The sequence below is a fragment of the Sparus aurata genome, chromosome 12 (assembly GCF_900880675.1).
Source record: "Sparus aurata chromosome 12, fSpaAur1.1, whole genome shotgun sequence".
NCBI lineage: Eukaryota > Metazoa > Chordata > Actinopteri > Spariformes > Sparidae > Sparus > Sparus aurata.
This window is the reverse complement of record NC_044198.1, coordinates 25,063,183-25,088,143: the sequence shown is the minus strand read 5'-3', so window position 1 is coordinate 25,088,143 and position 24,961 is coordinate 25,063,183. Positions and strand designations below refer to the sequence as shown.

The window sequence follows — 24,961 nt, the reverse complement described above, 5'->3', positions numbered from 1 at the left end:
GGCTCCACCAGCTTGTGGTGTTCAAACACTGGTGATCCATAATGAAGCTGGAGGTGTTTCTCAAAGTAAGAGACCAGACAGACCACACAGACCAGAGAGACCAAAATGACCATACAGGACTCGAGGGCTTTCATTTTTCTCCCAGTGTAAATTACTTTGAGCTCTGATCTAAGCAACATGAGTTGTCTTCAAACTCTTTATCTGAAGGGGAGGGAACAAGGAAATACTGTATATGGACAGAGAGGAGCTCAGTCTGAAGATTATCAACCTTTGATTCATTCAAGGACGAGAAGCACTTCTGTGAATCTGAACTTTGTTGCCTCATGTACGATAAAACAATAAAACCTGTAAAATATTTCTCAGGTCTTCAGGCTTTGCTGACATATTTCTTGAATTCTTACCCAAATTCTATTTAGTTTTCTTTTATTGGTTGAAAGCAGATATATTTACTCAATTACTGTACCCAATTGCAGTTTTAAGGTACTTTTATTTAAGCCTTTCAGACACAATGTGGTTAGATCTGTGCTTGCTGCTGTTTTCAGTAGAGTCACAGCACTGCCACTCCCAAAGCCCAGGTGGTTGAACTTATTTAATTCCAATTTAGTTGAATCACTAATTATGTTATATACCAATGTTCAAAGCTGATTGAGGATATTAAGTAAACGACATCAGACTAGAGTCGAGATTCCAGCCTGCAGTGAAACATTGGTTTGTTACAGCCTACACAGGTGACCTTTGGCAGGATTCAGCAAGTTAGTTTGGCCTGGGGCCAATTTTTTTATAAGCAGTTGAATGGTGGGCCAAAATATCAGCTCTTCATCAGGCAGAACCAAAGGCTACTAAACTACACAATTTTTCTTCTAATCTAGTCTGTCCTTTTACAAACAATTGAAGTCTTTAAGTGTCTTTAAATGCTAGTCTACTGCTCAACACTGTGGTTAAATAGTGTAGGAAAGTCAGAAACAAAAAGCTACATCTGTGTGCTGCCATATACAGCAGCCTACTGTACAATAGTAGTCTAGGGACAATGTGGCTGCTGTCTTCAATCGCCAAGTGTTGCATTATTCATAATGTGAATAATAAATGTGTATTATTTTAATTTTGAGAATTACTGCTTCCTTGTTGAACGGAACTTATTGTAATAGTTATTATACACACATTTACTCACAGAATAAGGTTATGTTTTGCCATCAGTGACCCCCCTCCTCACGTTACCTAAATCGTAGCATTTTTTCTTTTATTGTTTGTGTGCTCGAGGTTTGTGTTGTGTGCAGAGTAAAGTTATCAGACAAAAATGTCACTTTCAAAAAAAGGAAAGTTGAGAGGGATAGTAGGGCATTCAAAGAATAATGGAAAGAGCAGTAAGTGTTCATCCTACCCGATTTCATGAATTCAAAGCAAGTGAGTCTTTGCTGCAACAAAGTTGTCACTGTATGCAAAGAATATAATCTCAAATAGGACCCTTGAACCTGACTTCACAGCTGATCTTTGCTGTGTCACAGAAACTTAAAGTCTGTTTCAGTCTACTATCTGTCAGAAAGGACATCCAAATACCAGTCAGCACAATATATCAGTTACTAAATCAACTTTTATTGTTTTGTAGTCTAGAATACACATGTTCTTTTGTTGTGCAGGATTAATATTCAGGCACAAACACAGGAAGAGGTTTCAACCCCCTGGAATAATTAATTCCTTTACAGTGAGTTTACTTTTCTTCAGTTTCACAACAACTTAAACATGGTAATATCATGGTGGACACATTGGACACATCTATTCAGAATTAGAATCACAAATACTTTAATAATCTCTGTGGTGGAAACTGCGTATATTAGCACAAGCATAATCATATTAACAAAAACATGATCATACAGGAAAAACACATATCACAGGAATTTTCCTCACAGTTATTTTATTTAAATGTTACACCTTCTCATGGAATAAACAGCTGAGTTGGTTTGTGATCAGTAATTTGATTTACACTTCCTATTTCTCCCTATTGTAATAATAAAATCTGATTTGTCTTTGTTTTATATTTTTCCCCGAACGACCACACAGTCAACGATAAACAGAAGTAGAAGTGAACAATACTGAACAAAATATAGATTGAAGCTGGATTCAATAGATATTTCATCTTATACAGTGTTATGATCAATTTCATATTTTTTGCTTTGATTTTATTTGATGTTTTTTTCAGCATCATTCACTATCAAGATTCCTCATAAACATCATCACAACATTTCAACATAACCGGTAGACAGATTTCTCAAACGATTAAAAATATTTTTTCTTTTTACACTTTACACTTACTCTGTGTTTTAAAGTTCCACTCCTGGCATTGATTAAATCCTTAAAACTCTTCTGTTTTCCTCAAAATGTTATTAAAAAGATTTAACTTTACATCTTTCCCTTCATGTAGTATCTGTGGTTTTAAATACTATCCACCTCCATCTCCTCCCACCTGCACACCTTTGATTTGGCTCATTAAAAACACAAATTTCTGCATTTTTTTGCTAGCTATTGTACACTACACAATGGCAAGACGTAATTTAGGAGAAAAGTAGCTTGGAAGCTGAATCTTACGAACAAAGTCATCAGAAGTTGACCATATATATTTAGCATTTTTCTATTTTTTTACCCTCACACTTGCATCCCTGATCATAGCACCCTCTTTTCTTTCTATGGCAAATGATCATGCAGCTCCATCAGCCTACTCTTCTTCCTCTAACACATCAGTATTAAAACCAGATTTGTGTGAGTTACACACATGACAGACTGAACTATCTTTCTTGACCCCCTTACAGCCTACAGAGAACACAGAGACACAGAGGAACCAATGCGACCAGACCAGTAAAAGAACCCAAAGCCAGGATAAAGAGGTTCAGTGAATTTGGAGTAGAAGGTGTGGAGGTGGATCAGTTTGTCAGGGGAGACTTTGTAGAAGGACAGAGTGCCAGCAGAATAGTCCACATACACTGCTACTCTCGCAGAGTCAGAGGAGGAGGTGGGGATGGTTGTTTTTCTGTCATTGTGACAGACATAATAACCACCACTGGAGCAGGTCATTCTCCAGGAATGATCATTCCTCCCAAACACACAGGCATCATTTTTTCCATTCCTGCTGATTCTTTTGTAACTCACTGATATGTCAACCCATCCTTTCCACTCAACCTCCCAGTAGCAGCGACCAGTCAGACCAGTATCACACAGAAGCTGTTCAAAGTGGTCAAATCTGTCTGGATGAAAAGGATATGACTGATCCTTTTTCACTTCTGTTGCCTTCCTGTCGTTTTCAGAGAGTTTGACCATTTTGTTAACTGTATTTTTGTCGATTGTGAGTTCACAGGAATCTGATGGAGAGAAAGATACAATACAGCTGCAGTTATCAATCTGTCATCAGTTTGATAGTGACATCAGAGACCTGTATCAGTGATGTCACAGTTTAAAGATGCTTTGTTTCCTCGAATCAAAGTAAAAACACACTTACACTTCCTCAAACCTGGTGCCAACCATCTCACTCCACTAGGCTCCACTCTGAAAAGAGGAGAAGCATCAGAGCAGTATGGAAACATGGACATCACTGTGATACACAAAGGTTTTTCATTCTCGACAGATGTACCAACATGTTCACATGGGACACTTTTTGAACTGAAAAGAATGAGAGACTTTGTGTCCCCCTGACCCTGGTAGCTTTGTGGTCGGGGCAACAGTGTCCTGTAGGGTTAATACGAGGCAAATTGGTTACGGGATGGACCAGACTAAAGGCAATTTACAGAGCCTATACAGTATGAATCTGCCAAGAAGGAGCTGCCCCACCACAACTGGAAAAGGGACACCAGCAAGCTTCTGAAGGCTGTTGCTGTTGATGGAGGAAGTCAGGGGGATGGTTGGATTTACAAAGGGTAAATAATACTCTCCACAGCCGTTGTTTTTTTTTATTGAGTGTCTGTGGCAGTCGTATGTTGTATCTGTGGTGGGTCCTGCAACAAGTTGGTTTTTGACATGGAAGGAACTCACTCTCAGTGCTAAACAAACCAAAACGAGTCAAAGCATAATACATAATACAGAATTTAAAAAAACAAATGTGATGATTAATGACTCTCTGAAGATGGTCAGTATATTGTTGTTTTCAAATTATCTCTGGACTAAAGGACAAAAAAAACCTGGTGGCAGATGATGTGCATCAAGAAATCCCACACAACGCTGATGCAGGTGAGCCCACCATGGTGACTAGAAAACACATTAGAACACACTACTGTACTGAAACACCGGTTTCTTCACTTTCCCACTCTGTTTTGGGGCACTCAGCTTACTGTCTACTGACTTCTTCTGTCTGTATTGATCCTTTTCATACCTGAGCGTGTCCAGTCTCCACTCTGGGTCCTCCAGTCCAGCTGACAGTGGCTTCAGTCCTGATTCTCCCGGATTATTGTAGCTCAGGTCAAGCTCTTTCAGATGGGAGGGGTTGAATTTCAAAGCTGAGGCCAAATTAGTACAGCCTTCCTCTGTGACCAGACAGCCTGAAAGGCTGTTGACATTGGAAAAAACACGTCATATGACAAACATGTCCATGGAAAGTGCCTGAATATATATATATATATATATATATATATATATATATAGATATATATAGATATATAGATAGATAGATAGATACATATAGATATAGATATATAGATATATAGATATATAGATATAGATATATAGATATATAGATATTATTATAATCCCTTTTCCAAGTTCTTAAAAACATTGTTTGTGAAAGAGTAAAAAAAGTAAAAGGAACAATCACAAGAAATTTTTTTTTTTTCTGTGTTTCAAGTTGGAAAGTAAGGCTAATTTTTTAAAGTGTTTTTGCAAGACTTATTTTAACCACAAGGGGCTGAAATGCACAACAACTCATGTGCTAAATAAGATGAAATGCATTTATGTTCTTCCATGGGAGTTTTAAACCAACAAAAGATGCATATATTATGTGTAAGCAGGTTATGTGACATGTCTTTCTTTTGGTGATCAATATGTCATACTTGACCTAATCTGCCATTAGTGTCACAGGTGGAATATTGTGTATTATCAGCCTTCTCATCAATAGGTCTCTATAGTGAATAGTGACTCACAGCCACAACTGAGAGGAAGACGAGGAAAATGCATACTTTTGCAGATATTGATTTTATCTATTAACATGAATTTGAATAGTTGTTATTAATTGAACAGGTTGATGAATCCTGACCTGAGAGTTTCCAGTGTACAGTGTGGACTCTGTAGTCCAACAGAAAGTGGCTTCACTCCTAAATCCTTCAAGTTGTTGTTACTCAGGTCCAGCATTCTCAGAGAAGAGGACTGGGAGCTGAGAACTGAAGACAGAGCTTCACAGCTTCTCTCTGAGAGGTTACAGCTACTCAGTCTGAAGAGAAATAATCAACATTGGAAAAATATCAGTAATGTTAAAACATGATTGTTATGGACTAAAGTACAATAAAATAAGATCATAAGGAACGAGGAGGCATTAAAGATGCTGTTTAATGTGTGTGAAGTTCAGGGAAATATCTGGAATCAGGAACAATTAGAACAGGTTAATAATGAATCCTGACCTGAGAGTTTCCAGTCTACAGTGTGGGCTCTTCAGTCCAGCAGAAAGAAGCTCCACTCCTGAATCCTCCAGGTTGTTGTTACTCAGGTCCAGATCCCTCAGAGAAGAGGATTGGGAGCTGAGAACTGAAGACAGAGCTTCACAGCTTCCCTTTGAGAGGTTACATACGTTCAGTCTGAAGAGGCAAAAAATGTCAAATCATGGATTATTTTACAGTTGTTTTTGATGTGTTGCCTTAAACTGAAATATTGACTTCATCTGGGTGGGAAGTTGTCATTTTTTTTTTATATATAATCTCTTCACCACCTGATAATATCATTGTTGTTCAACTCTAAAGAAGATGAACATATAAAGCTTAATAAAGAAAACTGTTTTTGGACACTAAATAAGAATTTTCATGGCAGGAGCTTTTGCTCAGGAGAAAGAACCTTGGCAGAAATACATAGCATCATATTTAACTCCTGTATGATGACACATGGTGCTAACAGTCCCTTGTCCTGGCAAAATAATTTCCGAAGAGTGGGGTTTGCATAGTCACCAAGACTGCTTTCAATTAAAACAAGAAACTAGTTTAGTATCAATTTCAACACTAAATGAGACTGCAAACAAGCTGAGAGTATGAGGGAGAAAAAGAGTGAATGAGAGAAAGGGAACAGAGGTGAAGAGGACAAGCTGAGAGAAAATAAGGACATATGAATGTATTTTCAGATTGTTTCTTGTCTTAAGTAGAAACCCCCAAAAAACTACAATTAAACTCTCAGCAAATTGTCACTGTGTAGACAGATTCAAGTTTTTAGTCTGTTTTCAGCACTGTTTCTTCATTTTATTAATTCATTATATCCAATATAAATCCAGAAACCTTAAAAGCAATTTCTATACTTACAGGGCTTTGTTGGAGGCTGTGACCACTGGCAGCAGCCTCAGAAGAGTATCCTCTGAAGTAGAGTATCTCTGCAGGTCAAACACTTCCAGATCTTTTTCTGATGATAGTAAGATGAATACCAGGGCTGACCAATGAGCAGGAGACATTTTATCTGCTGGGAGACTTCCTGAATTCAGGTACTGTTGGACCTCCTCCACTAGAGTATGATCATTGAGTTCATTCAGACAGTGGAAGAGATTAATGCTACTCTCTGGAGGCAGGTCATTGTTGATCTTATCTTTGACATACTGGACTGTTTCCCGATTGATCTTTGCACTACTTCCTGTCTTTGTCAGCAGGCCTCGCAGGAGGTTCTGATTGGTCTGCAGTGAAAGACCCAGGAGGAAGCGGAGGAAGAGGTCCAGGTGTCCATTTGGACTCTGTAAGGCCTTGTCCACAGCATTCTGGTAGAAATGCCTTGATTTGTCTCCAAACAATTCACCCCACCTGAATGTTGATTGACCTTCTGACAGCAGATCGACTCCAGAGTTGTTAAATGTCAGATGGACATGGAGAGCAGCCAGAAACTCCTGAAAGCTCAGATGGACAAGGCAGAACACCTTTTCCTGGTACAGTCCACTCTCCTCTTTAAAGATCTGATTGAACACTCCTGAGTACAAAGAGGCTGCTCTGATATCGATACCACACTTGGTCAGGTCTGATTCATAGATGTTCAGGTCACCTTTCTGCAGCTGCTCAAAAGCAAGTTTTGCCAGAGACTCAATTGCCATCCTACTCTCTGGACTCCAGTGTGGATCTATATCAGATTTTCCTTGATGCTCAACATTCCTCAGTTTGGTCTGACCCATCAGGAAATGGATGTACATTTGAGTCAGGGTTGTGGGCAGCTCTCCTTCCCCTATGGTCTTCAATATATCCTCTAGAACTGTAGCAGTGATCTTGCAGAGGACTGGGATTTGGCACATGATGCGGAGGCTTTGTGAGGACTTAAAGTGGGAGATGATTTTTTTTGACTGCCTCTCATCTCTGGATCTCTTGTGGAAGTACTCCTCCTTCTGTAGGTCAGTGAACCCTCTGACCTCTGTCACCATGTCAACAAACTCATGAGGGATCTGATTGGCTGCTGCAGGTCGTGTGGTTATCCAGAGGCGAGCAGAGGGAAGCAGTTTCCCTCTGATGAGGTTTGTCAGCAGCACATCCACTGAAGTGGACTCTTTAACGTCAGTCAGGATCTCATTGTTGTGAAAGTCCAGAGGAAGTCGACACTCATCCAGACCATCAAGGATGAACACAACCTGGAACTCTTCAAACCTGCAGATCTCTTTGGTTTCACTAAAGAAGTGATGAACAAGCTCCACCAAGCTGAACTTTCTGTTTTTCAGCACATTCAGCTCTCTAAAAGTGAATGGAAATGTGAACTGAATGTCCTGGTTGGTTTTGTCATCAGCCCAGTCCAGAGTGAACTTCTGTGTTAAGACTGTTTTCCCAATGCCAGCCACACCCTTTGTCATCACTGTTCTGGTTGGTTCATCTCTTCCAGATGAGATTTTAAAGATGTCTTCACATCTGATTGTTGATTTGGGTCTGTCTTGTTCCCTGAAAGCTCTTTCAATCTCTTTAACCTCATGTTCCTCATTGATCTGTCCAGTCCCTCCCTCTTTGATGTAGAGCTCTGTATAAATCTGACCGAGAGGGGTTGTGTTTCCTGCTTTAGTCATCTCCTCAAACACACCCTGGAAGTTCTTCTTCAGGTTAGATTTTAGTTTGCCCTGACAAACTCCAGCAAGATGTTCTGAATGAACACAGCAAGGAAAATAAATTAGTTTAAGAAAATGCTCAATTTCACTTCCTTAAAGAATGGCAATATTGAAACCACCTATCAGCATACTACCAGTACATTCAAAGTAAAATACAAAGTACATGATTTGGCCAAAATTTACAGAAGCTGGTAGTATGCCATATGCGAGTAGTATGCCAAAAATACTTGGATGTCATACTTAATCTCCAGTAGAAAATATCTCCAGTATTCATCAGAGCATATGAGTCTACCTCGAGTGCAGTGTCCCACAATGCTAAGCACTGGAACAGTCACAACCACCGGTCAGACCAACAACAGAAAGTCAATCAATCCATTGTTTTTTCCAGGATCAGGTTGCGATGGCAGCAAGCTAAGCGCAGTATTCCAGACATAAGCAGATGCCAAAGCCAATTCTGTTCACCCAGCACCTCTCACTTTGGACAACTGCAGAAAAGGAGAGTCCAGCCACCTCCAGGAGCTAGGGTCTAGAACAAGTGCTGTGTTTGGAGGTAAGCCCAGCTATATCTATGTTGGGACCCACAGATGAAGTCATTCATTGTGGATTTCAAAATGGACTCTGAAATGAACTCAGTGTCCCAGAATTCCCCATTCTTCACACCTAGGTGCAGAATTCAGGTTTGAGCTACTATTGGTCAGGGTGACAGACCCCCTGCTGATCAGGTAGTCAAAACCCCAGAGCATTCAATGTTCTCTCTCTCACTCAACGCGCTCTACTCCTTTAACTTTGGATCTTCAAGGGCTCCTCTCCACCTCCCCCCACGGGGCTGCCTGCCTTCTAGATCCCTTCTTCTGGGCCCAACAAGCTGTGGGGAGCTGCAAGCTGCATTGGCAGCAGGCCCAAAGAACTTCTCCTCACTGCAGCGACACGAGGTCCTGCCAATCTGAGGATCTAAGGAACACCAAGCAGGTTAGCACCGAGCTGCTATCCTTACAAAGTAAAGGAGCGACCAGTTTCCTCCTCTGCCGACTTTCATCAAACCTTGCACAGCAAGAGCAGCTTGTTCAACCTTGGAGCCCCAACTTTCTCCTGCAACCGCCAGCACCTTCTCCTCAAAGACTGGTAACGTTGAACTGGGCTTAGATAGCAAACCATAGCATGGCTAAGCACAGGACTTTAAACTCTGGTTGATGTAATGTGTTCAATTGATGTGTTTGTTCAATGTTTTGGTGTTATGGTGACCTCGAGTCAAGTTATTGGTAGTTTGCTTTCCTAGACGGCTAATTCGACATTAGTTGAATTATGCTTCACACAGACTCAGGGTCTCTGCTTGCAACTAACCATCTTCTATAACCTGGCACCACGTCACACACACATACATACTCACAGACACACACATTCCTGGAGGCTAGAGCATATCACACCCACATGTGATATCATTGACCGCCATTGTTCCTTTGTTCTGCCAGGCACTCGCACACACACACACACACACACACACTGGTATAGTACATGTTAGTTAGATTGTGTGTTTCCATTTTGTGTTAAATAAAAGATCTTGAACCTTCTTGCTGTCTATTTAATATTGTACATGAGTGAATGTTGCCAACCTCTACACTGTCAAGAACTCCAAAATCCTTCAACCATTACTAGCTGTTATGGTGAATTTGGTTGTAGTTATTAAGTTAATTATTAACCAGAGTTATAAACAGTTCAGTACGTTTTTATGAGACTGATTTAGTAAAATTGCTATCTTTTTCCCTTCTTCAAGGGTGGTGCCCCGAGGTGATCTAATGCAAATTGGATCATATTATTTATCATAATTAATAATTATCCCAAATAATCATTAATTATTATTGATAGCCTAATTTAACCTAAATCCCCCTTTTATTGTTGTTAAACACACCTTAACCGGGCCTTGTGTAAGGTGAGGCCCAACATCTAGTTGGAACCCTTCCACTTCATTTTATTTAGATTATGCATGCAGCTATTGGCTTGGTCCCATGTTCACAATATGACCAAACCAGCATGGATATTTAACACAAACAAAAATTTTGTAGACAAGGTCCAAACCATAGGCAATGGCAGGAGCACGTGACAGACAGGATTAGAATACACAATGAATGACTACATGCGTCAATAGGAGCAACATAGACGCAAAGACAGGTAAATGCACTGAAGAGCTGATGAGGAAATAGGTGAGTTGGGAGAAGGAGCAGGTAGGGGCTGATGGCTGTGGTAGAACACTGGGAAGGCAGGGCTAATAAGACTTGATGCAGGGCAAGTTTGAAAAAAACAGGCAGGGGAAAGTGCAAAAGGTCAGAGAAGGGAATCGACAACAAAACCCCAGGCAACACAATAAAACCAAACATGACTGTTGCAGGACTGTGTAAGGAGTAGTAGTAGTAGTAAATGTCCTATTTATCCATCTTGTTAAATCTATTAAAATTCTCTTACTGCTCTGCAGACGTTCAGCTGACTCCTCTTGCTTCATTTTCCTGAGGACGTGCAGTGTGATCTTCAAAAATGCATCTCTGCTGCTCCTCTCCTGCTCTTTATCCCCTCCTTCCATCTCCTCCTCATCCTCTCTCTGACTTTCTGAGCATTCTGGGTAATCTGAACACAGAGCTCTCCTTACCTTCTTCAGCTCAGTTTTCACAAAAGTGAAAATGTTTTCCTCCAGCAGCTGGAACAGAATATTATATTAATTGCACAGTCAGACTAAAATCATGGAACTAAACCTTCCCGAGCTGGGCACACTGACAATCCACTGGTTTAAAAAGTGCAGCATGGACATTATTGTGAACAGAATAGATGTAAACGTAATTGTTGTACACATACAGACCTCAAAATCCAGGTTAGTTTCATGCTGCTGGGCAGAATGACCATGAACCTTTGAGCTCTCCTGGTCGACTCTGTGGAGGAACCATGAAGAATAAGCTCACATTACATTTGCAGAATTGGCTGTGTGCTGGTCATGAAACACCTACGGCACTACATGTGTACTGATTAAAACACAGATGTAAACAACAATGCTAAACTAAATTTAAGAAAATGCTGATGTCACTAATGTCTAAGCTGGAATCTGGAGATAAACCATTATGGGGTGCCGATTGTAAAGTTGCGCATGCTAAAATAACAGCAACTTTTCGCCACATTAAGCAACAAACCACATTAAAAAAACATATGCAAATTGGGAAATGTTACTTTTGACCAGATTTGCAGCAATATTTGTGGGTTTTAAATCAAAATGTTGAATCTAAATCTAAGTGTTAAATCTAAATGTAAATGTTAAATCTGAATCTAAATGTTAAGTCTAAATGCTAAATGTTAAATCTAAATGTTTAATTTAGATCTAAATGTTAAGTCTAAATCTAAACCTTAAGTCTAAATGTTGAATATAATTCGAAATGTTAAATTTAAATCTAAATGGTAAATCTAAATGCTAAAAGTTAAATCTAAATTTTACATCTAAATCTAAATGTTAAATATTAATCTAAATGTTAAATTTAAATCTAAATGTTAAATATGAATCTAAATGTTAAATCTAAATGTTAAATCTAAATGTTGAATCTAAATCTAAATGTTAAATTTGAATCTAAATGTTAAATCTAAATGTTAAATATAATTCCAAATGTTAAATTTAAATCTAAATGTTAAATCTGAATGCTAAATGTTAAATCTAAATGTTAAATCTAAATCTAAATGTTAAATTCAAATCTAAATGTTAAATATTAACCTAAATGTTAAATCTAAATGTTGAATCTAAGTCTAAATGTTAAATTTAAATCTAAATGTTAAATCTAAATGATAAATGTTAAATCTAAATGTTTAATCTAAATCTAAATGTTAAATATTGAATCTAAACGTTAAATCTAAATCTTACATATTAAATCTAAATTTTAAATCAAAATGTTGAATCCAGATCTAAATGTTAAATCTAAATGTAAATGTTAAATCTGAATCTAAATGTTAAAACTAAATGTTAAGTCTAAATCTAAATGTCAAGTCTAAATCTAAATCTCAAGTCTTAATGTTAAATATAATCCCAAATGTTAAATTTAAATCTAAATTGTTAAATCTAAATGTTGAATCTAAATCTAAATGTTAAATCTAAATGTTGAATCTAAATCTAAATCTAAATGTTAAATCTAAATGTTAAATATAAATGTTGAATCTAAATCTAAATGTTAAATCTAAATGTTGAATCTAAATCTAAATCTAAATGTTAAATTTAAATCTAAATGTTAAATCTAAATGTTAAATCTAATTCCAAATGTTAAATTTAAATCTAAATGTTAAATATTAATCTAAATGTTTAATCTTAACTTTAAATCTAAATGTTGAATGTAAATCTAAATGTTAAATCTAAATGTTAAATCTAAATGTTGAATCTAAATCTAAATGTTAAATTTAAATCTAAATGTTAAATCTAAATGTTAAATCTAACTCCAAATGTTTGATTTAAATCTAAATGTTAAATCTAAATGCTAATTGTTAAATCTTAATGTTAAATCTAAATCTAAATGTTAAATCTAAATCTAAATGTTAAATGTTGAATCTAAATGTTAAATCTAAATCTTACATATCAAATCTCAATTTTAAATCAAAATGTTAAATATTAATCTAAATTTTCAGTTTAAATCTAAACGTTAAGTCTAAATATTTAATTCAAATCTAAATGTTAAATATAAACCTAAACGTTAAATTTAAATCTAAATGTTAAATCTGAATGCTAAATGTTAAATCCAAAATCATAAATGTTAAATCTTAATGCTAAATGTTAAATCTTAATGTTAAATCTAAATGTTAATTCTGAATGCTAAATGTTAAATCCAAAATCATACATGTCAAATCTTAATGCTAAATGTTAAATCTTAATGTTAAATCTAAATGTTAAATCTAAATCTAAATGTTAAATCTAAATGTTAAATCTAAATGTTAGATCTAAATGTAACTAATGTGAAACTAAACATTTAGCTAATATGCAAATTCACACTGCCTGTTACAGGAAGTACCAAAATAAAGTATAATAAGTGTGGCTCTACTGCGGTGGATACTGTAGCTGTCACTAGCCCTTTTCAGACAGAGCTGGTAGTTCGCCAAGTCTCCATCATTGCAGCTTCTGCGTAAAGACTAACTGCTGTGTACAGAAAGCCGGCGCTGCGGCTACTAAAAAGGCGTGGCGGTACACGTCATGATGATGATGATGATGATGATGATATCTGTGGGTTTTTTTCAAGGCGTTTCCCCACGTGTCCTCCTGTCAATCTAAACATGTACCCACAGACTGTTTATAATCACATGGATGCGGTTACAATGTGTTGGGATTGAGATCCTGACCCACCAAACGTCAAGCTACTTGGTTCTGTGTGAACAAACAACAAAGGAGAATTGGCCAACCATCGTTGCGCCAATAATGTGGCGACTCTGTGAAAAGGTCACTGTCACTGTCTTGCAGACACATTGCTGAACCTCTGTATTGCCGCCAAAATGGCCCTACCAGTGTTTCCAGCTAAGTTGCTGGACATGGTAGCGGGCAACATGAGAGCATGGTGAGGAGACGTGTCTAACAGTGCAGCGCAATCACTCGTCTGACTACCCGAAGAAGATCGCGTATAGTGCTTGTTCACGTCAATGAGTTTTTATTTTGGTACCTCTGGTGACAGGCAGTGTGAATTTGCATATTAGCTAAATATTTTGTTTCACCAGTGACATTTAGATTTAACATTTAGCATTTAGATTTAACAATTAGATTTAGATTAAGATTTAACATTGAGATTATATTTTTACAAGATAAGCAAATATCACAAAGTTCACAAATATTGCTGTAAATCTGGTCAAAAGTACCATTTTAAAATTCAAATTTTTTTAAAGGTGGTTTGTTGCTAAATGTGGTGAAAAGTTGCTGTTTATTTTAGCATGCGCAACTTTACAATCGCCACCCCATAATGCTTGTTATTGGTATCACACACTTGAATTGCATTGCTAAACTCTTGGAACAGAGAAGGCATTGGTCTAAAGAGCGGAGATTTATAAAGCATTGCTTGTAAATAACTGTAAGTATAAAAGTATAAAAATAAAAGTATAAAAGGGAGAAAAAACTGAATGGCATGTTCATAAAAGGTTTTCTGATTTTCAAGTATGCTGAAGCCGATTTATCGTTTGATCCATGAGAACTTGTTGGACAAACAGAGACCTCAATAAACATGAAATATGAGCCTTCATAAAAAAAACAACAACCATAGAATCCAAAGTCCAAACATGAGATCAGTATCAGACTCTAATCGAACAACTGTTTCTTTGAATCATACGTTTATTATGAGTCTGTGCGAAGTTCAACTGTCACCAAAGCATTATGGTGATGCTTAAAAGATCTGCCAAAAAATGTAAAGTGTCATGAGATCAATTGATTGCTTGTTTGATATGAAGAGTAGAACAGAATCAAATGTATTGTGAGGTCTGGATTGTGATACCTTTCCATGATGGTAATCACTTGCAGCCACCTGATGAAGACAGACAGATGTACATCATTAGACATCACTCTGATTTTATTTGTGTCTCATCAGAAAAATAAATTCTGTTTCTGTTTGTCATCTTCAAAGATGTAATATTTAGAATATTGCCGGAATTTAAAGGTATTTCCAAATAAATTCAGGGCAGCATGTCATTAGAGTAACAGACAACTGCTACACTCTGCTAGCTAACCTGATTAATGGCTCAGATAGCCGTGGAGCCCTTGAGTTTGTCAAGACAGAGACTGATCACAGGGGGAGTAACTGATGAGCCTCAGCAGCCTCCCAGTAAACATGTCTAGACACTAGACTGGGGCTGAACACAACCTCTGAGAGCGATGGAGGTCAGTTTGAAGACAGGGAATATAGTACAGTGGTGATTTACAACGACTCTGACCGGGACTACGATGCCGGGCATGACAAGACACGACAGGCAGGGACAGCAGAGACATGAAGCGGAGAAACAGGCATATATAGTTGCATTTTTCCTGTTCAGTAAAGAAAAAAAGTCTAAAAAAACGTTAATTCTTGACAATTTGTGAGTTTATTTTGTTGTTGTTTTTACATCTCCCTGACACTGTTGGCTATCAGACTATTACCTCTTAAGGTACAATGTGGTATTAGCAGACTGGATTAGAGTTTGGATTAACTTTGTTCTGTAGAGGTCATCACGTGAACAACAAAGAGCAGAAATATGAGCGACTGTAATAATGATAATGTTCAATAATTAAGTTCCACTTACTCAGTTTCTTCTCATTAACTACCTCAGTCTGCAGCTGTCTGGAGTCTGTGTAGTTTTTTGTTGATCTGCTGCATTAGGATGAAGTCCTCCACTTCTTCATCAGTCCTCTTCCTGCAGGCTGCTGTTACACTCATATAAAACCAGTCTGAACCTGCAGCTCGAAGATCGGAATCTTTATACAACTTTATATCATCGCTCTGTAACTTTATATCATCTTCATAGAACGTTATATAATCAGTATTAAAGTTTAACACACATCAGCTTCCTGCTGCAAATCTGAGCAGAAAGAAACCAGAAAAAACAACCTGAACCTGCAGCTCAAAGATCAGCTGCTACTTCTTTATAAAACTTTATATCACCTTGATTTAGGTTTTTATCATATGATCAATGTTAACCCACAGCAGCTTCCTGCTGCAAGTCTGAGAACAAACAAACCAGAAAAAAACCTGAATCTGCAGCAACTGAAACTATGTTAACGTGACTAAAAAACAAACAAATATGACACTACATTTCTCCAATAACAGCCTGTGTCTACGCTATTATTTGATAGTAGGGGTACATTTAATTGATTTGATAAAATGTACAACATATTGAAACTGGTACTCCACATTTAAACCATCCTGAGGCACAGGTTAATCCTCAGGCCAGAGGACCAGCTCCAGATTTGAGCTAGTGCCTTAGGTCAACGTCAGTGACTGGAGTATTAATGACACAAGGTTCCCTCCCTGAGACCAGATTACAGGAATTGTTGAGCTAGATTGCTTCTGCTTAATATATCTAGCTAATAATTTCCCAGCCTTCTGACCAGATTCAAAGAAGGTTTGTCTTTTGTGAATTATAAGAAATTCCACCTTTTTGGAGAGCAGATAGTTATACTCATATTTGAGTTGTGTTAAACTCCCTCAGGCCAGAAGAGGACATATATTCAGAGTAGCCTCCGGTCCTTCTGACTTCTTCTCTAATTGAGTTCCATGTAGTATTTTTCCTCAGCATGAAAACACCGTCTGAAACATGCAGACAAACTGAGCTGAGGAGCTTTAACCTCCACTACATCCCTGGTCAGCAGGATGAAGGCGCCCTCTTGTGTTGAGCATCAGTTTTCACATGTCAGTTGTTGAGCTGCTGTGATGTTCACTGCAGGAAAACGTGTACAAACTTCACTGAGCCTTTGGCAGCTTCAAACAACATCAGTAAAGACACATTTAGATGTGTGTGATATCTCACTGTGTAAGATTGTTCACAGGAGTCACAGCCTGTAACACTGATGCTGCATTCAGGTCACATGAGAAAGATGGGAGAGAGGAGATTCCACTTTATTAATATTACTCACTTATTATATCAGCTCTCAGGTTGTTAAAAGGATTTGGGAATGTGAGATTTGAAGTTGCAGTTTAAAATGTTTTCAGATTTCTTGAATTCTGGTGAAACAACATATACTTGCATATACAACTTGTGAAAACATTTAAATAATCAGATACTCATTTAGTGATTTTATGAATGAAGCTGATCTAGGCTGCAGATTGGGGAAGTTAAGATATGTGACTTGTTTTGTTTTCTCCATCAGCTTTGTATGATATCCTGGAATGAAGACATGTAGAAAACAGTTTGTTGATGTTTATTTATTCATTTAATAAACCTTCAGTTTGTTCACACATCCCGTCAGTAAAGTCTGTTAAATGACACTTGTTCAGAGATTTCATGTACTGATTCACCTCATGCACAGAGTCATTTTGTTTGAGCAGAATCTCAGCTATGTACAAGAAACTAATCAATGATCTGCTTATTGATTATGATCATGATATTTAAGGTTGAATAGTCCCTTATGTGTAATTTGATTCAGACAACAACAACAACATTTGGTCTGCCAAACAAATACATGTGAATGTGATTTTAAATGTCGTTAAAAATGTACAAGAAGGTGACAACTAAATATCTACGATGAAGGAAGCTCTGCTGCTTTCTCTCAAACAACAACATAAAAATCCATCAAAACAAACATTGAATAAACATTTAGAGCACAGAGACGTTTACATGTTCACACAGAGAAAAGTCAGTTCAGCTAAACAAAAGTCATCATGAGCAGTGAGAGCCTCAATGGCTGAACAGAGACAGGAAGGAGCGTCGCCCAAAGAAACTCAAATAGTTACATGAAGACAAATGACAAAATGTCAAATTCCTGCCCAGAATGTTTGATTGACAGGTGATCTCTGTGCAGTGAAGAAATGCCACAACAATCAGCTCTCAGCAAAAAACATGAAGACAAAATAAGTTTAAGGATTCAAACACCGAATTTAACCCACTGTCCCTGAAATGTCTTCTGTCTATTTGAGTTTACACAACTCAGCAGTGGTTCCAGGATAAACATGAAGTCCAGCATAGAGAGGCTGAGTGAATGTGGTCTGGACTTTGTGCAGGAGAGTCATGGTGTCAGAGACGCTGTAGAAGGACAGAATACCTGCACTGTGATCCAGGTACACTCCAACTCTGGAGGACTCAGGACCTGAGACTGGAGTATGGATATTGTTGTACCAAAAGTCACAACTGTCATTGTTCCAAAATAATGACCAAGATTTGTCATTCCATCCAAAGAAACTTTCATTCATCATCCTTGCTCTGCTGATATTCTTGTATGCAACTGCTACTGCTCCCGCTGTCCTCTCCACCTCCCAGTAACAACGTCCAGTCAGACTCTCTCTACTCAGGACCTGAGTCCAGTCAGTGAATCTGTCTGGGTGACTAGAATAAGACTGTTTACTTTCCATTCTTGTTACTTTCCTGTTCCCCTCAGATAATATCAGATGTGTGTTTGCTGTGTTTGGATCCAGTGTGATTTCACAAGAATATTTTAAGAAGTCCACTCTGGTCATGTTCTCTGGTTGTGACAGTAAAACATCCACTTCAGTCACTGTCAGTGAGATGTTTGTCCATGTCTCTCTCAGGACGTCCTGTAGTTTGTCTCTGACCTCTGACACAGCTGCTGTCACATCCTCAAAGTACTTGAGAGGACGGATATTGATGCTGAATGAGTGTGTAGACTCACTGAGTGCTGACAGTGAGGGGTAGTTTTGTAGAAACTGGTTGTGATCCTCTGTGTGTGAGAGCTTCTTCAGCTCAGCGTCTTTCCTCTTCAGCTCAGTGATCTCCTGCTCCAGCTTCTCCTGAAGCTCTTTGATTCGACTCACTTCAGTTTCCTGCTGGGATCTGACCTGCTGCTTCACATCAGAGCGTCTTTTCTTCATGAGATAGATCAGCTTTGTCAACATCTTCTCACTGTCCTTCACTGTTTTATCAGCAGAGCCATTGATGGCCTCCACCTCTTGTTGAAGCACCTTCACGTCTTTCTCTCTGTCCTGGATTCTCTGCTGGATGTTTTGTCGACTCCCTTCCAGCTCTCTCTGCCTCTCAGTCCTCTCTGCTGCAGCTGTCACTGTGTCGTGGCCTTTATGTTGATCCACAGAGCAGAGATAACAGATACACTGCTGATCAGTCCGACAGACCATCTTCATCACCTCATCATGACGAGAGCAGATGTTCTCCTGGAGCTTCTCTGACGGCTCCACCAGCTTGTGTTTCTTTAAAGGAGCTGCTTCATAATGATGCTGCAGGTGTTTCTCACAGTAAGAGGCCGGACAGGATAAACAGGACTTGAGGGCTTTCCGTTTCCTCCCAGTGCAGACATCACAGGCCACATCTTCAGGTCCAGCATAGCAGTGATCAGCAGGAGCAGCTTGGAGTCCAGTCTTCTTCAGCTCCTCCACTAAAACTGCTAGCATGGTGTTTTTAACCAGGACAGGCCTCGGTGTGAAGATCTGCCTACACTGAGGGCAGCTGTGGATTTTCTTCCAATCTTCTTTGTCCCAGTGATCTTTCATACAGTTCTTGCAGTAACTGTGTCCACAGGGAATAGTCACCGGATCCTTCAGTAGATCCAGACAGATCGCACAAGAGAAGGTTTCCCGATCCAGCTGAACTTCTTTCTGTGCCATTTCACCTCTCAGTGACAACGACTGTCTGACTTACACTTCCTGATAACTGAAACTAGTTTGAGCTCTGATCTGAATATCATATGTTGCTTCAGTGATTTCTGCCTGTCTGCTCCTGCACTGCACTGCATGTTGGTCACACCCATCCTCGAGCTGTAGAGCTGAAGGGGAGTGAATGAGGAAACTGTTGCACAGAGTGGAGCTAGCTGTGTTTGAGGTAGGAAGAAGAGCGAGGGGCCATTAAACTTCCATCCATTCCAGGAATCGGAGCAGGTTGATAAAGACATTGTGTGTTGAACACTTGTTTACATTAGAGCTCATCTCTCATTTTAAACTCTGGTCACTTCAGCTGTTAGGAGGTAAAGTCTTCTTAGAGTCAGATGGTTTGGAGACAGCTCCCCAGTTTTCAACATTACAGAGTCATCCTGTTATTCAATTTAATCAACCTTTTTACTGATTATATTCATTCAAACACAGAACATAAAAGATGGAGGAATTAATCATTGGAGTTTTAAGTCCATTTATTCTGTGAGAAAGTTATCCAACAGTGTTTTCCTGTAAAACATGTAGACAAACTGAGCTGAGGAGCTTTAACCTCCACTACATCCCTGGTCAGCAAGATGAAGGCGCCGTCTTCTGTTCAGCATCAGTTTTTACATGTCAGTTGTTGAGCTGCTGTGATGTTCACTGCAGGAAGATGTGTAAAAACTTCACTGAGCCTTTGGCAGCTTCAAACAACATCAGTAAAGAAACATTTAAATAAGTGTGATATCACACTGTGTCAGTTTGTTCACAGGAGTCACAGCCTGTAATGCTGATGCTGTATTCAGGTCACATGGGAAAGATGGGAGAGAAGAGATTCCACTTTACAAATATGATTCACATCAGCTCTTAGGTTGTCCAAGGGTTTTGGGAATGTGAGATCATCTGATTTCTTTACTTCTGGTGAAACAAAATAAGTTTGTATATACGAATTGTAACCAAATGTAAATAATCAGATATTCATTTAGTGATTTTATGACTGGAGCTGATCTAGGCTGAACATTTACCAATTGTTGTAGAAGTTAAAGCATTTGACTTGTTTTGTTTTCTCCATCAGCTTTGTATAATACCCTGGAATGAAGACAGGTAGAAAACACTTTGTTCATGTTTATTTATTCATTTTATAAACCTTCAGTTTGTTCACACATCCCATCAGTAAAGTCTGTTAAATGACTCTTGTTCAGTGATTTCATGTACAGATTCACTTCATCCACACTGTCAGTTTGTTTGAGTTGAATCTCAGCTATGTACAAGAAACTAATGACTGATCTGCTTATTGATTATAATAATGACAATTACAGTTTAATAGTCCCTTATTTGTAAGTTTATTTGGACAACTACAACAACAACATTTGGTCTGCCAAGCAAATAAATGTGAATGCGATTTTGAATTTCTTTGAAAATGTACAGGAAGGCGACAACTAAATATCTATGATGATGGAAGCTCTGCTGCTTTCTATCAAACAACAACATACAAATCAATCAAAACAATTGACAGGTGATCTCTGTGCAGTAAAGAAATGCCACAGCAAGCAGCTCTTAGCAACAAACATAAAGACAAAGTAAGTTTAAGGATTCAAACACAGAGTTTAACCCACTGTTCCTGAAATGACTTCTGACTATTTGAGTTTACACAACTCAGCAGTGGTTCCATCATAAAGCCGAAGTCCAGCATGGAGAGGCTGAGTGAATGTGGTCTGGACTCTGTGGAGGAGAGTCATGGTGTCAGAGACGCTGTAGAAGGACAGAATACCTGCACTGTGATCCAGGTACACTCCAACTCTGGAGGACTGAGGACCTGAGATGAGAGTGGTGATATTGTTGTGCCAAAAAAAATAACTGCCACTGTAACAAGTTAACGACCAGGATTTGTCATTACATCCAAATAGACTTTCAAAGGAGCTCCCTGATCTGCTGATGTTCTTGTATGCAACTGCTACTCTGACTGCTTCTCCTCTCCTCTCCACCTCCCAGTAACAACGTCCAGTCAGACTCTCTCTACTCAGGACCTGATCAAACCACATGAATCTGTCTGGGTGATCAGAATAAGACTGTTCATCTTCCATTCGTGTTACTTTTCTGTTCCCCTCAGACAATAACAGATATTTGTTTGCTGTGTTTGGATCCAGTGTGATTTCACATGAATATTTTAAGAATCCAGCTCTGGTAATGGGCTCTGATTGAGACAGTAAAACATCCACTTCAGTCACTGTCACTAAGATGTTTCTCCACATCTCTCTCAGGACGTCCTGTAGTTTGTCTCTGACCTCTGACACAGCTGCTGTCACATCCTCAGAGTACTTCAGAGAACAGATATTGATGCTGGATGAGTGTGTAGACTCACTGAGTGCTGACAGTGAGGGGTAGTTGTGTAGAAACTGGTTGTGATCCTCTGTGTGTGAGAGCTTCTTCAGCTCAGCGTCTTTCCTCTTCAGCTCAGTGATCTCCTGCTCCAGCTTCTTCTGAAGCTCTTTGACTCGACTCACTTCAGTTTCCTGCTGGGATCTGACCTGCTGCTTCACATCAGAGCGTCTTTTCTCCATGAGACGGATCAGCTGGGTGAAGATCTTCTCACTGTCCTCCACTGCTTTATCAGCAGAGTGATTGATGACCTCCACCTCCTGTTGAAGCACCTTCACATCTTCCTCTCTGTCCTGGATTCTCTGCTGGATGTTGTGTAGACTCACCTCCAGCTCTCTCTGCCTCTCAGTCCTCTCTGCTGCAGCTGTCACTATGTCGTGGCCTTTATGTTGATCCACAGAGCAGAGATAACAGATAGACTGCTGATCAGTACGGCAGAACATCTTCATCACCTCATTATGACGAGAGCAGATGTTCTCCTGGAGCTTCTCATTGGGCTCCACCAGCTTGTGGTGTTCAAACATAGGTGATCCATAATGAAGCTGGAGGTGTTTCTCAAAGTAAGAGACCAGACAGACCAGACAGACCAGAGAGACCAAAAAGACCATACAGGACTCGAGGGCTTTCATTTTTCTCCCAGTGTAAATTAGTTTGAGGTCTGATCTAAGCAACATGATTTTTCTTCAGACTCTTTATCTGAAGGGGAGGGAACAAGGAAATACTGTATATGGACAGAGAGGAGCTCACTCTGAAGATTATCAACCTTTGATTCATTCGAGGACGAGGAGCAGCTCTGTGGATCTGAACTTTGTTTCCTCATTTACGATAAAACAGTAAAACCTGTAAAATATTTCTCAGGTCTTCAGGCTTTGCTGACATATTTCTCAAATTCGTACTCAAATTCTCTTTAGTTTTCTTTTATTGGTTGAACGCAGATTTATTTACCAAATTACAGTTTTAGGGTACTTTTATTTAAGCCTTTCAGACACAACGTGGTTTGATCTGTGCTTGCTGCTGGATCCAGTAGAGTCACAGCACTGCTGCTCCCAAAGTTCAGGTGGTTGTTCTTATATAATTCTAATTTAGTTTAATCACGAATTATGTTATATACCAATGTTCAAAGCTGATGAAGGATATCAAGTAAACAACATCAGACTAGAGTCGAGATTTCAGCCTGCAATGAAACATTTAGTATCAATATTTGGTGTCTTCAGATGTGTTTTGCAGGTTTGTTTGTTAAAGCCTACACAGGTGACCTTTGGCAGGATTCAGCAAGTTAGTTTGGCCTGGGGCCAATTTTTTTTATAAGCAATTCAATGGTGGGCCAAAGTATCAGCTCTTCTTCAGGTGGAACCAACGGCTACTAAACTACACTTTTTTTCTTCTAATCTAAACTATCCTTTCACAAAAAATTGGAGTCATTAGTGTCTTTTAAACACTAGTCTACTGCTCAACACTGTGGTTGATGTAGGAAAGTCAGAAACAAAAAGATACATCTGTGTGCTGCCCTATACAGCAGCCTACTGTACAATAGTAGTCTAGTGATAACGTGGCTGCTGTCTACAATCACCAGTTGTTACATAATTCATATTGTAAATAACACGTTTTAATTTTGAGAATGACTGCTTCTTTTTTGAGCTGAATTTTTTGTAATTCAGACATTTATTCCCAGAATAAGGTTATGTTTTGCCATCAGTGACCTCCTCTCCTCACGTTTTCTACATCATATAATTTCTTCTTTTATTGTTTGTGTGCTCGAGGTTTCTGTTGTGTGCAGAGTTAAGTTAGCAGACCAAAATGTCACTGTCAAAAAGAGGAAAGTTGAGAGGGCAATTAAAGAATAATGGAAAGAGGAGTATATGTTCATCCTACCCGATTTCATGAATTCAAAGCAGGTGTGTCTTTACTGCAACACAATTGTTATTGTTTGCAAAGAATACAATCTCAGATAGGACCTTCAAATCTACAGATTCCTCTTGGAAAAAAAAAACGTTTAGTCTCCTCAGCTTATCATTAGTTTCTGACTTCACAGCTTATCTTTGCTGTGTCACAGAAACTGGAAATCTGTTTCAGTCTACTATCTGTCCTATCTGAAAGGATATCCAAATACCAGTCAGCACAATATTTAAGTTACTTAATCAACTTCTATTGTTTTGTAGTCTAGAATACACATGTTCTTTTGTTGTGCAGGAATAATATTCAGGCACAAACACAGGAAGAGGTTTCAACCCCCTGGCATAATTAACTTCTTTACAATGAATTTACTTTTCTTCAGTTTCATAACAACTTAAACATGGTAATATCATGGTGGACACATTGGACACATCTATTTAGAATTAGAATCACAAATACTTTAATGGTCCCCGTGGTAGAACAGTTATTTTATTTAAATTTTACACCTTCTCATGGAATAAACAGCTGAGTTGGTTTGTGATCAGTGATTTGATTTACACTTCCTATTTCTCTCTCTTGTAATAATAAAATCTGATTTGTCTTTGTTTTATATTTTTCCCCGAACGACCACACAGTCAACGATAAACAGAAGTAGAAGTGAACAATACTGAACACAATATAGATTGAAGCTGGATTCAATAGATATTTCATCCTATACAGTGTTATGATCCATTTAATATGTTTTGCTTTGATATTAATTGATGTTGTTTTCAGCATCATTCACTATCAAGAATCCTCATAAAACGTTTTATTTGATTTCAACATAACCGGCAGGCAGATTTCTTAAACGGTTAAAGATTTATTTTTTTACACTTTACACTTACTCTATGTTTTAAAGTTCCTCTCCTGGCATTGATTAAATCCTTAAAACTCTTCTGTTTTCCTCATAATTTTATTAAAAAGATTTAACTTGACATCTTCCCCTCTTTTCTTTCTATAGCAAATGATCATGCAGCTCCATCAGCCTACTCTTCTTCTTCTAACATATCAAGTATTGAGACTGGAGCTGCTCTATGCTGCACATCTTCTGTTTGTTGTGGATGTTAAAACATTTGACTTGTTTTGTTTTCTCCATCAGCTTTGTATGATACCCTGGAATGAAGACAAGCAGAAAACACTTTGTTCTTGTTTATTCATT

The 24,961-nt window shown here is 38.5% G+C and overlaps 3 protein-coding genes across 4 annotated transcripts; all 3 read right to left on the bottom strand.

The window, feature by feature from the left end:
* Positions 1-1,579: 1,579 nt before the first annotated feature.
* LOC115592498 (NLR family CARD domain-containing protein 3-like) lies at positions 1,580-15,614 on the bottom strand. Of its 2 annotated transcripts, XM_030435326.1 has the most exons (10): positions 15,485-15,614; positions 14,704-14,733; positions 11,073-11,142; positions 10,685-10,913; positions 6,471-8,262; positions 5,589-5,762; positions 5,228-5,401; positions 4,352-4,525; positions 3,485-3,531; positions 1,580-3,347 (listed from the first exon to the last, which is right to left on the bottom strand). In XM_030435326.1, the coding sequence occupies exons 2-10, from the start codon at positions 14,709-14,711 to the stop codon at positions 2,803-2,805; spliced, it is 3,213 nt and encodes a 1,070-aa protein (XP_030291186.1). In that variant the 5' UTR covers positions 14,712-14,733; positions 15,485-15,614; the 3' UTR covers positions 1,580-2,802. The 2 variants fall into 2 exon arrangements, with proteins under 2 accessions (XP_030291186.1, XP_030291187.1); XM_030435327.1 differs by lacking the exon at positions 5,228-5,401.
* A 1,533-nt stretch (positions 15,615-17,147) lies between these two features.
* On the bottom strand, positions 17,148-19,485 carry LOC115592506 (tripartite motif-containing protein 16-like). Its single transcript, XM_030435342.1, has one exon. It carries the CDS (start codon positions 19,468-19,470, stop codon positions 17,806-17,808), a length of 1,665 nt encoding a protein of 554 aa, XP_030291202.1. The 5' UTR covers positions 19,471-19,485; the 3' UTR covers positions 17,148-17,805.
* Positions 19,486-20,687: 1,202 nt separating this feature from the next.
* Positions 20,688-22,508, bottom strand: LOC115592505 (tripartite motif-containing protein 16-like). The gene has a single exon (XM_030435341.1). The coding sequence runs from the start codon at positions 22,497-22,499 to the stop codon at positions 21,129-21,131; it is 1,371 nt and encodes a 456-aa protein (XP_030291201.1). The 5' UTR covers positions 22,500-22,508; the 3' UTR covers positions 20,688-21,128.
* Positions 22,509-24,961: the final 2,453 nt, after the last annotated feature.

Coding starts and splice junctions, on each gene's coding strand:
- LOC115592505 (XM_030435341.1), bottom strand. CDS start 22,499: ATGAAAGCCCTCGAGTCCTGTATGGTCTTTTTGGTCTCTCTGGTCTGT.
- LOC115592498 (XM_030435326.1), bottom strand. Junction 10,914..11,072: donor AAACTAACCTGGATTTTGAG/GTCTGTATGTGT, acceptor ATTCTGTTCCAG/CTGCTGGAGGAAAACATTTT. Junction 4,526..5,227: donor TGTACACTGGAAACTCTCAG/GTCAGGATTCAT, acceptor CAATGTCAACAG/CCTTTCAGGCTGTCTGGTCA.
- LOC115592506 (XM_030435342.1), bottom strand. CDS start 19,470: ATGGCACAGAAAGAAGTTCAGCTGGATCGGGAAACCTTCTCTTGTGCG.